Source organism: Diplotaxodon limnothrissa, linkage group LG9 (assembly GCF_057381915.1).
Source record: "Diplotaxodon limnothrissa isolate DT_005_m linkage group LG9, D_limnothrissa_male_GT1.1, whole genome shotgun sequence".
Taxonomy (NCBI): Eukaryota; Metazoa; Chordata; class Actinopteri; order Cichliformes; family Cichlidae; genus Diplotaxodon; species Diplotaxodon limnothrissa.
The window spans coordinates 6807531-6820955 of NC_140604.1; the positions used below are offsets into that span (position 1 = coordinate 6807531).

The 13425-nt window shown below is 37.8% G+C and overlaps 3 protein-coding genes across 5 annotated transcripts in view; 2 read left to right on the forward strand and 1 right to left on the reverse strand.

Moving 5' to 3' along the window:
- pde1ca (phosphodiesterase 1C, calmodulin-dependent a) overlaps positions 1-4307 on the forward strand; it is a 40324-nt gene extending 36017 nt beyond the window's left edge. The window contains exons 13-15 of the mRNA XM_085363255.1: positions 268-428; positions 3463-3762; positions 4147-4307. Coding sequence (XP_085219381.1) covers positions 268-428; positions 3463-3762; positions 4147-4307 — 622 coding nt within the window. The remainder of the gene's footprint in view (positions 1-267; positions 429-3462; positions 3763-4146) is intronic.
- A 1370-nt stretch (positions 4308-5677) lies between these two features.
- LOC146625050 (uncharacterized) lies at positions 5678-10269 on the forward strand. 3 transcript variants are annotated; one of them, XM_085361914.1, is made up of 13 exons: positions 5678-5736; positions 6092-6129; positions 6431-6515; positions 6615-6705; positions 6846-6934; positions 7015-7142; positions 7237-7288; positions 8128-8225; positions 8327-8463; positions 8547-8612; positions 8800-8846; positions 9012-9160; positions 9879-10269. In XM_085361914.1, exons 2-13 carry the CDS (start codon positions 6105-6107, stop codon positions 10199-10201), a joined length of 1290 nt encoding a protein of 429 aa, XP_085218040.1. In that variant the 5' UTR covers positions 5678-5736; positions 6092-6104; the 3' UTR covers positions 10202-10269. The 3 variants fall into 3 exon arrangements, with proteins under 3 accessions (XP_085218040.1, XP_085218042.1, XP_085218039.1); XM_085361916.1 differs by lacking the exon at positions 5678-5736 and adding an exon at positions 5817-5844; XM_085361913.1 differs by lacking the exon at positions 5678-5736 and having other exon boundaries at positions 5890-6129.
- Positions 10270-10425: 156 nt separating this feature from the next.
- Positions 10426-11671, reverse strand: LOC146625051 (uncharacterized). The gene is made up of 3 exons (XM_085363256.1): positions 11657-11671; positions 11425-11532; positions 10426-10860 (listed from the first exon to the last, which is right to left on the reverse strand). The coding sequence occupies exons 1-3, from the start codon at positions 11669-11671 to the stop codon at positions 10426-10428; spliced, it is 558 nt and encodes a 185-aa protein (XP_085219382.1).
- Between the last annotated feature and the right edge of the window lie 1754 nt (positions 11672-13425).

Sequence of the window (13425 nt, forward strand, 5' to 3'; positions counted from 1 at the left end):
CTCGGTCTAAAATGTGAACATTGGCATCCTCAAAAGACTGACCTTTTTCCTTTAAACGGGACAAGACTTGGCTGTCCATCTGAATCTCCAATGAGAGATGAAATGTTTTCGAGGAAACTTAAAGAAGTCCAGACGCTTTTCTTTTCAAGCTCCCTAGACTCCGTCCTTTAAGTTTACTGTTGGCTAATTTTTACCATTAACTGCAGTAACTAACAACTACTCACTATGTTTAACTATATTTAACATTATACTTGTGTCCTGTCATAGTTTCAACAGTACTGGAAGTGACGGAAAGCAGTCCAGCATGAAGAGTACACACTCAGAAGGCAGCTGCTCTCTGACCACAGTGGACTTCAAAGGTTTCAGGGGTACATGGAATCAAAAAATTCATCAAAACAGGGAGACATGGAGGGACCAAGCAGGAAAAGGTAGCTGGAACACAATATAACTGACCTTTAGAATACACTTCCATTTTTGCCTTGAAATCCAGATTTTCTAATTCAAATTTATGAACTGCAGGTTAGGCTGTCTTCTTCCCACCGTCCAAGCACAGGATGTTCAATGTACTGTCATTCATAGGGTTTTAGACACTGTGGTTTTAATTAGAAGAGGCTGTGTGTGAACATTAATGTTATATACCTTGTGCATTTAATTCAGGAGAATGATTTTTCCTCCACTTCAAAAGCATGCACAATGCAGAGCAGCTACTTTTAACTTTACTCCCGAAAAGGTTGATGATCTTGTTAATAGTGTTATATGCTCACTGCATACAAGCTTGGATATTGGGGCTCCTCTTAAAAGGAAGGTAACAAACCAGAGATGCTTGACTCCCTATAGCTCAAAAATATGGACCTTAAAAGAGATGATTCATAAGCTAGAGAGGAAATTGTGTTGCACTCTTTGTTTGGCCTGTAAAAATACTTTTCCAGGCTAGGACATCTTACTATTTGTCTCATATTGAGGAAAACAGGAACAACCCCTGTTTTTTTGGCAGCAATTTAGACAGTCAGTTAACTCTGTTGAGCCAAATACTCCTTGAACTTTAATTCAGTTTTATTTATATAGAACCAAATTCCAACAAGTGCCACCTCAAGACACTTTATGTTGTAGGATAAAAACCCTACAATATTCGGGAGAAAAACACAACAATCTGATGAGTCCACTTGGCAACAGTGGGAAAACCTCTAGCAGCCTGAACCTTACAGCCTAACTAGAGAGAATTTAGGTCACCTGATTCAGCTTTATCAAAAAGGACGGTTTTAAGCCGAATTTCCCATTCTAATTTTAAATCCTGCAGTTTCAGAGCAAAGACCTCTGTCAAGTTGATATGGGACTATGGGGTCTTTAAGAGAAAAAGGGGCCTGTTTATTCAAGGCCCTGTATGTGAGGAGATGGATTTTAAATTTGATTCTGGATTATAGGGAGCATATAAAGAGAAGTCAATTTGGTACAAATATTCTCTTTTGAATCCCTGTCAGACAAGATGTCTATAATTTAAGAGATTATATCCAAATGCAAGAAAGAGGTCATATGCACATTGAAGGTAACAATTACAGTGTGGAGCTAAACAGAGACTACACGAGAGCTCTCACTTCTCACTCCAACTTTATTTTTGACCTGACAACAACTGACTACACTGTGCCACAAAACTCAGCAACACACTTCCTGTACAATGGGTGGAGCCCTCCAGAGCGCGGCCTTGAGTTAATGGTGAAACCGCTCGCACATCCCGTTGGCTTGCGGGTGGTAAGCCGTGGTTTGACGGCCTGACAGCCTAGGCCGTCACAATCAAAAGGTGTGTGAAATCTTGTGACTGCGGCAAAGGGCCAACAAGATCAAAATGCCTACCAGGGACACAGAAGGGTTCGAGGGGCTCCTGTGTGTGTGTCTATCGATCTTTGCATGTTGGCATGGAGCACACGCCGCTGTCCAGTCCTTCACCGATTTGCGAAGGCCCGGCCAAATGAACGTGGCACTCACCAGCTTAAACGAGGCACGGACGCCTGGAGGAGAGAGGGCATGTATTGAGTTGAAAACACAACGACACCATGAAAGGGGATCCACTGGGTGTGAGCAGCCGGTGGAAACGTCACAAAGCAGGTGAGGACCTCCCTCCCATATGGACCTGCCCTCCAGCACGAGGCCCTTTCTCCAGCTTTTCGGCTCGCTCCACGTTGGAGAGGGCGTAGCGCCGAAGAAGGATCTCTTTAAGGGTGGGTGGGTCCCAGAGGAGGGTCATCGCACGATGGTTGAGCGAGCCCACCACATGGTGATACTTTGTATCGTCAGTCAAGATGCCGCGAAGGGCAAACTGAGCCTCCACGTGCACGAACCACGACGGGGGATCGTGGAGCCAAAAGTCCGGCAGCTTAAGCGCCACAGCAAACACAGCTGCAGCAGGAGGCGAAGGGCCAGCGGTTGCTGATGCATCCAGAGTGGAGCGGGCATCATCTTCATCTCGTAAGATGTTCAAGTCAGGGGTCACCAATGTGGAGGTAAACACAGACGAGAGCTCTCACTTTAATCCAACTCCAACTTTATTCTTGTCCTAACAACAACTAACTACATCGTGTCACAAAACTCAGCAACACAATTTCTGTATCTGATTTCTGATTCAAATAAACAACCACTGAGGGAGTAAGTGTTTAGTTAGCTGGTCTGCATTGTGTACATGATATTAAAGGAAGCTAACAGTGGAGAAATTCCATCCTTATTTTTTGCTACAGGACTTTCAGAAAGACTGCTACTGTAATGAAATGTATTCCCCACTGTTATATAATCAATTATTGTAAATATTATTAAGAAACAATCACACAAAAAGATTTTCACTTAATACAGTATATAGTTAAATCTTTATTTTCTATGCTGTATATCAGAATAAGGTCTGGAGTTCGTGATGAGTGGTGGGTTCGCATTTTGAAACAAGCTAAATGATTATAACAATAGAATCATTAAATCCAAGGTTAGGGCTGTTGTTTTTAGCATCTAGATGGATGTTAAAATCACTTACAATAATTTTTTATTTTTTAGAACAGAGCAATAAATCGGCAAATTGTCTGAGAAATCAGATAGAAACCGAGTACGAGGTGGACAATGAGTAGCAACTGAATTTAGCTGTTGTTGAAGTGTATTCTGTTTTCACAGCGATCCCAATTGATCTTTCTAAATTAACATAAATAATATATTTCTCTAAACCATAAATATGTCTTCTAGATCCATTCCTACAGGAATGTTCAAATAGGTTTTGCTACTACTAAAAATTAGATGCAGATTATTGTGTAGGTACATAGTGAATGTAGGATCTACTGTTGTTGTGATTTGGCACTATATAAAAAATGAATTGAATTGAAAAAGGTAAGTGAAGATGAAATGCTTATTGGATTGTAATGAAATTGAACGGAATATCTGTCAGTGTCAAGCCGTCTGAATTAAATGAAACACAATTTTGTTTGGGTATATCAGTTGTAGACCTGGAGGTAAAGGTCACCGAGATGGCAGAGGAACATAGCCAAGAAGACAAAGAGACAAACGGTGGAAAAGACACAAGCACAACTGTTGACGGAGCCAACATGGGACAGGGGAAAATGAAAAAAGAATCTGCGGGACAAGAGGTGCAGAACAGGAGACAGCAAGAAGAAAGAAAGACTAAAGATGAAAGAAACAATAATCAGGCTCAGTCTTCAAGCATTCTGCTGAAATCAGTCCCTGATGCCATAAAGAAGTCACCTGATGGACACATGAAGAAGCAGCAATCCCAGAATGGTACACACCTCTGAGTTTTATTGTTATTTTTTTTATATTGAAAGCACCTAATTAAACTGATAAGAATAGATACAACTTTACCTTTAATTCACAAAATACATTCTATATGTATTTATAGTATATATTTTACACCATATTACATCTACATTAAAATTTAATGTTAATGATATTATGTTAGTCTGATTAGGGTTAATCTCACAAAGTTTCTATAATTAAAAATAATATGAATAATAGTAACATCCGGGTAAAGGTCTATTAAGATTGAAGTTCTGTTTTTCAAGAGTGATCTGGCTAAGAGGCCATTTAACAATTAGTTTAACATACAGTTGTTACACATAAGTGCACACAAATGCCTTGAGTATGAATTATATTTTGCCCCCACAGACCCTCAAACTGTTTTCCCTCTGATTCATTATTGCAAAACACCCACCTATTGCGCCAGCTCCTACAGACTCATCAGGGCAAAAGTCATAGAAATATGGCCTATTGATGCCAGGACAAAAGCCAGGAGACTGCAACGCTTCTACTTGCATCGACGGAAATAACTTTGTAAGTTTGAAGTGTATAATAATGGCATATTGTGTGATGTACTCCTTCATCACTCTGCTTCAGTTTTTCCTTTGTGAATAAACTCAGAATTCCTTTCTCAGTACAAATATAATTACTTGCACTTAGTTTCCTTATTTGTATTATTGTAGGGTCTTTGCCTTATATTAAATGAATTTTATTATTATTATTATTATTATTGTTAAGAACTTAAGTTATTAAGATCCAATGAAAAAACAATTATGCTGCAATTTACACCATGGATACTATGTTTTTGTTTTTGTTGCTAATAAATTTCCCTATACCACATCCCATAGCTTGTGAACTTTCCTTTTTGCTAAAGCATATAGTTAGGGCTGGACCAAGTGACCCTGAATCCTCCCTTAGTTATGCTGCAATAGACGTAGGCTGCCGGGGGATTCCCATGATGCATTGAGTTTATCCTTTCCAGTCACCCTTCTAACTCACTATGTGTTAATAGATCTCCCTGCTACGGTGTACATTTTAGGACATCGTCAGGTATCAGACAAAAAATTGTCAGGTGTCAGAAAAAAAATTGTCAGGTGTCAGAAAAAAAAAAGTCAGGTATCAGAAAAAAAATTGTCAGGTGTCAGTTGTCAAAAAAAAAATTGTCAGGTATCAGACAAAAAATTGTCAGGTGTCAGAAAAAAAAAAGTCAGGTATCAGAAAAAAAATTGTCAGGTGTCAGTTGTCAAAAAAAAAAAAAGTCAGGTATCAGAAAAAAAAATTGTCAGGTATCAGAAAAAAAATTGTCAGGTATCAGAAAAAAAATTGTCAGGTGTCAGAAAAAAAATTGTCAGGTGTCAGTTGTCAAAAAAAAAAAAAAGTCAGGTATCAGAAAAAAAATTGTCAGGTGTCAGTTGTCAAAAAAAAAAAAAGTCAGGTATCAGAAAAAAAAATTGTCAGGTATCAGAAAAAAAATTGTCAGGTATCAGAAAAAAAATTGTCAGGTATCAGAAAAAAAATTGTCAGGTGTCAGAAAAAAAAATTGTCAGGTGTCAGAAAAAAAATTGTCAGGTGTCAGTTGTCAAAAAAAAAAAAAGTCAGGTATCAGAAAAAAAATTGTCAGGTGTCAGTTGTCAAAAAAAAAAAAAGTCAGGTATCAGAAAAAAAATTGTCAGGTGTCAGAAAAAAAAATGTCAGGTATCAGAAAAAAAATTGTCAGGTGTCAGACAAAAAAGTTGTCAGGTGTCAGAAAAAAAATTGTCAGGTGTCAGTTGTCAAAAAAAAAATTGTCAGGTATCAGAACACAAGGTACCAGAGAGAAAATCTTCCTGCAGGTGGCGCTGTTGTCATGTCCCACCCGAATTGATTTCCAAATATGTCATCAACGTGTGACCGTGGGAGAGCGTAAGGTCATTGACCTCACCGGAGTTTTACCGTGGTTCAGGCTCCTAACGACACAAGGTAAGTTTAACTTTTTCTCCCTTTTGTTCATATTTTTGCCACAGTTGTGTTATATTAAGTTGCAGTTATGTTGTGAAAGTTACATATCAGAGACGGAAAGCCAGTTTTGTACGAAACCAAATCAGTACTATTTTTGTCTGGCTAATTCATTCTAGCTAGCGACAGTGGTGAAACGTGATTCAAATTTAAACTGTTCAGTAATTGTTTTGTATACATTTCAGCAAATGGACAAGCTGAAAGCTCACGAGCAGCCTGCATCCTTTCTGTCGCTCTTTTTCTTTATTTCTCTTTTCTATATTGCTACTGTCGGGATATTTTTTGATCCCGATATGTTTTTTTCTGTTGTTGTTTTTAGACTTTGCTGCAATATGTCATCTGACGATGATGAAAGGAGTATCCGACTCTGGCTGGTTCCCATGACTGTACCAAAAATACTTTTTTTTTTTTTATTAAAAAAAGAGCATTAAAAATAAATGACTAAAGTACAACTTATTTATTAACTACTGTTCACCTCTTTCATATCAAAGAAGTGTATTTTTTGCTACACATGTTTTATTTGTGGGCACTGAATAGACGATGCTTTTAGTGTAATTGCCACATAAAAAGATTTAGTACTTTACTGGTTAATTACTTATGTTCAGTGTAAGAGGTGGGTGATCAATTAGACTGTTGTTGTTACACTTAACCTTTCAAGATATGATGATAATAACATTGTTCAACAAAGGCTTAAAACAAAAGGAAATCAGCTGTGCACTGAATTCATATGGGCATAAAATAAGGTAAGTCTGCATTTCAACAGTTTCCGTGACAACTCTCTAAAATGACAAAACATGCAGTTTGCATTTAATATAATGTAAGTCTGTGTTGTCTTTTAACAGTGAGAGGCATCTGAGACGAGTTTTAAAACTTCTAGGGTTGAAGCGAAGATGCCCCCAACGACCTTTTACTGAAATCCACAAAGCTGTGGAGGTAAGCGTTAAAACATCAGTGCAAAAAATATATATTTTCCTGAAGTCTGTGTCATGAGCTATTGTAGAAACAATAAATGTTATTTTCTGTAGTGATTTAAAAAAAAAAAACATTCAATTGTCTGTTTGTTTGTTTTTTAGAGTGAGATGAAACAGTGGTCTCCTGAACAAGGAATCAGGGCAATGGTAAAGCGGGTAAGGGATGTCAGAGGAGTGCGGCCTTGTTACAGGTTGGTTAAATAGTGTGTATATGATCAAGTGTTCTCTTGTTTTACTGTTGAGCTCAGAGTAAAATCTATTGTTACTGTAGAGACGATGTTGCTAATATAATGAGGTATATGGATGCAAGTGGTCTTCAGAGGAGATCTCCTGGAAAGAAGAAAATTCCCCGTCGGAATTACATCAGCCGTGGTCCAAATGACACACGGCACATTGATGGTATTTATTTTATCTTTTCAATTAACCTTCCAAACATGTTTTGATGGTACTTCTGTTGAAACAAATTGTAATTATTATTTGTTGTTTCATATAGGCAATGATAAACTGAAGTTCTTTGGAATGTGGATACATTTGGGGATTGATGGGTAGGTTTGAATATGGCATTCGCTACTTAATTTATTATATTCAGTGATAGTACAAAGTTGCTTCAAGATAAGGATGTGCGGTAAACTGAGGTGTTATCTCTCCTGAGTAGTCTAGGGCAGGGATGGGCAAGTCCAGGCCTCGAGGGCCGGTGTCCTGCAGGTTTTAGATGTGTCCTTGATCCACAGCTGATTCAAATGGCTAAATTACCCTCACAACATGTTTTGTAGTTCTCCAGAGGCCTGGTAATGAACTAATCATTTTATTCAAGTGTGTTTACCCAGGGTGATATCTAAAACATGCAGGACACTGGCCCTCGAGGTCTGGATTTGGCCAAGCCTGGTCTAAGGGACCAAGATAAAGTATGAATAGTGAAGGAGGATTCAAGATGGCGGTTTTTAAAAGGCTTATTTCCTGCTAGTCTTAAAGTTCCATTTCAGACTGGCAGTTAATTTCAGGGAGGGCCAAGACCAACACAACAAACAAAACATCCCTGATATAAAGTAAACAGAATTTAACTCCAAAGAAAATAAAATGTACAATTTACGATAACCTACCTAACCAACACATAAACAGGAGAATACAAGGGATTACAAAACAAAAGGCAGCTCTCCCCTCGCGTCAGTCTGAACACAGTCAAGAGTCACATTCAATTCCAAAGGCATGTAAGCCTACACAACTATGGCAGTCAAAATGGCCGGAGGAACCAGAAACAACGCCTAGACATAATACAATGGAAAACCAGCATACTCTTGGGGAATGTAACAAAAACCAAACATAGTGCCAAAACATGATTAAATCATATGTACAAGTGGCCACTTTTCTGTTTCTTTCTTTTCAGATTTTCCAGGAAGGTTCTATGGCTAAAGGTGGGCACATCCAACCGCAAGCAAAACTTTGTGGCCAGATACTTCTTTGAGGCTGTTCAAGAACAGGGTGGTATGCAATATACTAAAAAATGGGGGGTTAAAAAAGATTACATTTTGTTAATAAATTTATTTTTTCATCATTCACTAATTATCTTCAGTTTGTGTCTTTAGGCTGTCCTCAAATGATTCGGGGGGACAGAGGAAAGGAGAACCTTGTTGTGGGTCAAATGCAGATGGCATTTCACATGCGAGATCTTGGGAATCAGGCATGGAGGTGCTTCAGAATGGGGACATCAGTGCACAACCAGGTATGTCTTTAAGCTGGTAAATGACTATTTCTAAAGTAACAACCTGACAACAAAACTGATAATGTCATGTTTCTGTTGTTTAGAGAGCTGAATGTTTCAACAGTATTTTAAAGCGGACATGGATTAAGAAATGGCTGACAACATTTGAGGTAAAGCAAATCTTTCACCTGTAAAACCTATTAACAAAGAGTAGCCATCCAAATTTCGTTAAACATACGATGGATTAGTTTATCTGAAAACACAAGGCCAGAATCTGTGTTTATGTACATCTGTACCTTTTCACTAATGAAATTCTCACCTTCACAACTTATGTCTTTTTCAAAACAACATGCGTAGGCCATGATGGAGTCTGGGATCCTTGAACTGGACAATCCTGTGCACATGTAAGTCAATATTTTTAGACATGAAAAATAATCAAGCAGCAGTATGAAAGTATGTGGTCTAGGAATGCCTTTGTTTTTTGAGTACTGATTAAAATTTAGCTTTTACTTATTCTACCTCAAAGAAGCAGATGAACATATTAATTTTTTAATTCTCCTTTTTCATAGCAACTGCTTGCAGTACTCACACTTGCCACTGCTTCAAAGAGACTTAAAAACAGAGCAAACAGTTTGGAACACCCATGACATCCGCAAGCAACGCAATGCACCTGGTCCATTTGGGAAACCCGACCTTCTGTTTACCTCACCACCTCCTGGTATGTCATTTGAAAGCCTGTGGGGTTTTATTTTTTTGTTTGTTTTTTAACTTTCATTAGTTTACTTTTACTTTGATATAGCACTCTTCACAGGATAAAAACCACAAAGTGGCTTCACAATAATATAAAACAGATAAACATAAAACAGCACAATCGAACATACAGAATAAATGCAATCAAGGAAACGTAATGATGGAGGCAGAGCATTCCATGACCTGGGAGCCACCGCTTTGGAAGATCTCTTGCCTCTGGTCTTCTGGTGGGACTACTAACAGCCATTGATTAGATGATCACAGGCTGGGAGAGGGAGCGTGGGGTTCTATAAGATCAGAAATTAAGGCAGGAGCTTCACGATTCGGAGCATTGAAAGTCATTACTAAAATTTTAAAATGAATTTTCTAAAATATACTGGAAGCCAGTGTAATGAGCGTAAAACTGTTATAATGTGCTTTCTCTTTTGTGTCTTCCGAAGAAGCCTACTTGTAGTACAATAAGAGATTTCTGAATTTCTACTGTCAATACTAAAATGGCTTCATATTGACACCTTTAACTAAAAATTTATCTAAATGTTTGAGTGATATTTCCATCTTTAAGTTTCTGTAATAACATCTGTAAACACTGACTGCTTCTTATACAGGTTCTAGAACAGCTTTGTCATTATTCATTTATTTTTAACATTCAAAGTGAACATCTTTTCAATATTGTCTTTCATTCGCAGGATATGGCAATGTGCTGCACATTGTTGACCCAGACCTTTTAGACTATGCCAAGCAATTAATCTGTGAGAGGGAAGAGCCTTCACTGGTAGCAAACCAGGAATTCAGAGACATGTGCCAGAACATTTTAGAAAACAGCCAGTTTCCCTGCACACCTGATGGTTGCCTTGCTGCATACCTCATGCTAGTCCAAGAGCTCACAACTGCCATGAACAGAAATGCAGTTCCTACACTTTCTACGTTTGCCGAGGCAAATGACATATACATCTTTCTGAAGAGAGAGAGGATGGAAGGTGCACCAGTAAACATTTCCAATGACCAATAAAATCATACAACAGTGTTTGTTAACATTTATTTATCCTTGTTTAAAATCAACAGGTAATTTGAAAACTGTCTGACCAACAAAATGTACAATAAAATGTTGAAATACAATTGACAAGGTGCCATCTTTCATAATGATTCAGTGTTTCATTTACCACAACTTTTGTTAACAATAATGTAGAACATAATTCACATTGAAAGACTTTTGAACTGCAGACTGTAGCAACATTACCACTTGTAGCCATATCGGCTCGTAAGATCAAGGCCTGACTTGAGAAACTTAACATCAGATGCGGAAGGCCTTGAGTCTGGGTCATAGCTCACCAAACCACCAAGAAAACTGTTTTTGTCACTGAGATGTGATAGGGCATGTGGTGGGGTTTTGGTGGCCATTAGTGCAGCCAGTTCTCTTTGTTTTTTAACCATCCACGGAGCGGAACCCGTCAGGATCTCCAGATATGTGGCTCCGAGGGACCACATGTCTGTCTGGAACGAGGCCTCTTCAAACATCAGTATGCATTCAGGGGCCATGTAAAGATATGTGCCACCAGCTGGACCAGTAGCCTGGGCAGTGAACTTACTCCCTTGACGAAGCATCACAGTGTCTCTTATGTTTGCCATGCCCCAGTCTGTCAGGACTGCCTTCTTAGAAGGGTGGTGAACCTATAAGGTATACATATGAGAACTTACCAGGTTGTCTAAAATTTCACAAATGTTATCAAAAATGTCATTCCAAAGACCACAGCTCATAATTGGGGAAAAAAAAAACCCTCAAAGCTTTTAGCACCCAGATCACCCAATCACTGCAGATTTATTCTGAGATTGTTTATTATACCCAACATTAAAATTAACAGATTGGTTAATGATCCAACCCGGTTTTATAGTCCTGTGCATTTTTTAATCCCCATTCCACTTAAGCAAGTGGTACAGACTAATAAAATAATAGAAACTTTCAGTTTGTAAAGCCTAAACTTACAACATGTTTGGGAATTTTGTAGGTGTGCAAGAACCAACATATTAAAGAAAAATTGGACTATTAAAGAAACAATGTAAGGCTTCTTACTTTAAAAAAAAAAATCCTTTATATGAATATGCCAGAAAAGTTTCTCATTGTTCAAATGTAGTGTTTAATAGACTGAAGAGAATAAAGTTAAATAAATAATATACTATTTTTATTTTGATCTTCAAAAACAAAGTGGAGAAAAAGAAAAATACAATATGGCTTACCATGACATTTGCTGGCTTTATATCCTGGTGAATGATTCTCTGTGCATGGATGTACTCTACTGCCATGGATAAGTCCAGTGATATGAAACCGGCATCATCCCCTTCAAGCTATCAAGACAATATATAATATTAATAAAACAATGCATAGCCAGGTGTGACAATCTAACATGTCTACCACTGGAAATGTATTACTTCAAATAGGATTAGTATTCAAATGCAACTGCTCGTAAGCTTTCAGCTTGTCCATTTGCTGAAATGTATACAAAACAATTACTGAACAGTTTAAATTTGAATCACGTTTCACCACTGTCGCTAGCTAGAATGAATTAGCCAGACAAAAATAGTACTGATTTGGTTTCGTACAAAACTGGCTTTCCGTCTCTGATATGTAACTTTCACAACATAACTGCAACTTAATATAACACAACTGTGGCAAAAATATGAACAAACGGGAGAAAAAGTTAAACTTACCTTGTGTCGTTAGGAGCCTGAACCACGTAAAACTCCGGTGAGGTCAATGACCTTACGCTCTCCCACGGTCACACGTTGATGACGTATTTGGAAATCAATTCGGGTGGGACATGACAACAGCGCCACCTGCAGGAAGATTTTCTCTCTGGTACCTTGTGTTCTGACACCTGACAATTTTTTTTCTGACACCTGACAACTTTTTTTCTGACACCTGACAACTTTTTTTCTGACACCTGACAATTTTTTGTCTGACACCTGACAATTTTTTGTCTGATACCTGACTTTTTTTTTTTTGACAACTGACACCTGACAATTTTTTTTCTGACACCTGACTTTTTTTTTTCTGATACCTGACAATTTTTTTTTTGACAACTGACACCTGACAATTTTTTGTCTGATACCTGACGATGTCCTAAAATGTACACCGTACCAGCACGGGGATATTGAGTTCTATAAGATAAAGCCATAAACATGTTTGTCTGAGTCTTCTATCAAAAGTTACAGCGATTTATATGAAGTTGTTCAAAAACGCTTTATTTCGCCAAGACAATGCGTTTCTCACTGTTACATGCATTTGAATGGGAAACTCGCCTGAAACAAAGTATAGGTTTTCATTATGTGAATAATTTTAAAATCTTAGCTCAAACGGCTGCAAAACCTGTTTGCCCAGCACGGGGATATTGAGTTCTATAAGATAAAGCCATAAACATGTTTGTCTGAGTCTTCTATCAAAAGTTACAGCGATTTATATGAAGTTGTACAAAAACGCTTTATTTCGCCAAGACAGTGTGTTTCTCACTGTTACATGCATTTGAATGGGAAACTCGCCTGAGACAAAGTATAGGTTTTCATTATGTGAATAATTTTAAAATCTTAGCTCAAACGGCTGCAAAACCTGTTCTGTTTGCCCAGCACGGGGATATTGAGTTCTATAAGATAAAGCCATAAACATGTTTGTCTGAGTCTTCTATCAAAAGTTACAGCGATTTATATGAAGTTGTTCAAAAACGCTTTATTTCGCCAAGACAATGCGTTTCTCACTGTTACATGCATTTGAATGGGAAACTCGCCTGAAACAAAGTATAGGTTTTCATTATGTGAATAATTTTAAAATCTTAGCTCAAAAGGCTGCAAAACCTGTTTGCCCAGCACGGGGATATTGAGTTCTATAAGATAAAGCCATAAACATGTTTGTCTGAGTCTTCTATCAAAAGTTACAGCGATTTATATGAAGTTGTACAAAAACGCTTTATTTCGCCAAGACAGTGTGTTTCTCACTGTTACATGCATTTGAATGGGAAACTCGCCTGAAACAAAGTATAGGTTTTCATTATGTGAATAATTTTAAAATCTTAGCTCAAACGGCTGCAAAACCTGTTTGCCCAGCACGGGGATATTGAGTTCTATAAGATAAAGCCATAAACATGTTTGTCTGAGTCTTCTATCAAAAGTTACAGCGATTTATATGAAGTTGTACAAAAACGCTTTATTTCGCCAAGACAGTGTGTTTCTCACTGTTACATGCATTTG

Bases quoted from the DNA above. Each gene is read 5' to 3' on its own strand.
- LOC146625051 (XM_085363256.1), bottom strand. The intron at 10,861-11,424 runs GTAAGCCATATT...TATACCTTATAG, and splicing joins TAAAGCCAGCAAATGTCATG to GTTCACCACCCTTCTAAGAA.
- LOC146625050 (XM_085361913.1), top strand. From the start codon at position 5,961: ATGGACAAGCTGAAAGCTCACGAGCAGCCTGCATCCTTTCTGTCGCTC. The intron at 8,464-8,546 runs GTATGTCTTTAA...TCTGTTGTTTAG, and splicing joins GGACATCAGTGCACAACCAG to AGAGCTGAATGTTTCAACAG. The intron at 9,161-9,878 runs GTATGTCATTTG...TTTCATTCGCAG, and splicing joins GTTTACCTCACCACCTCCTG to GATATGGCAATGTGCTGCAC.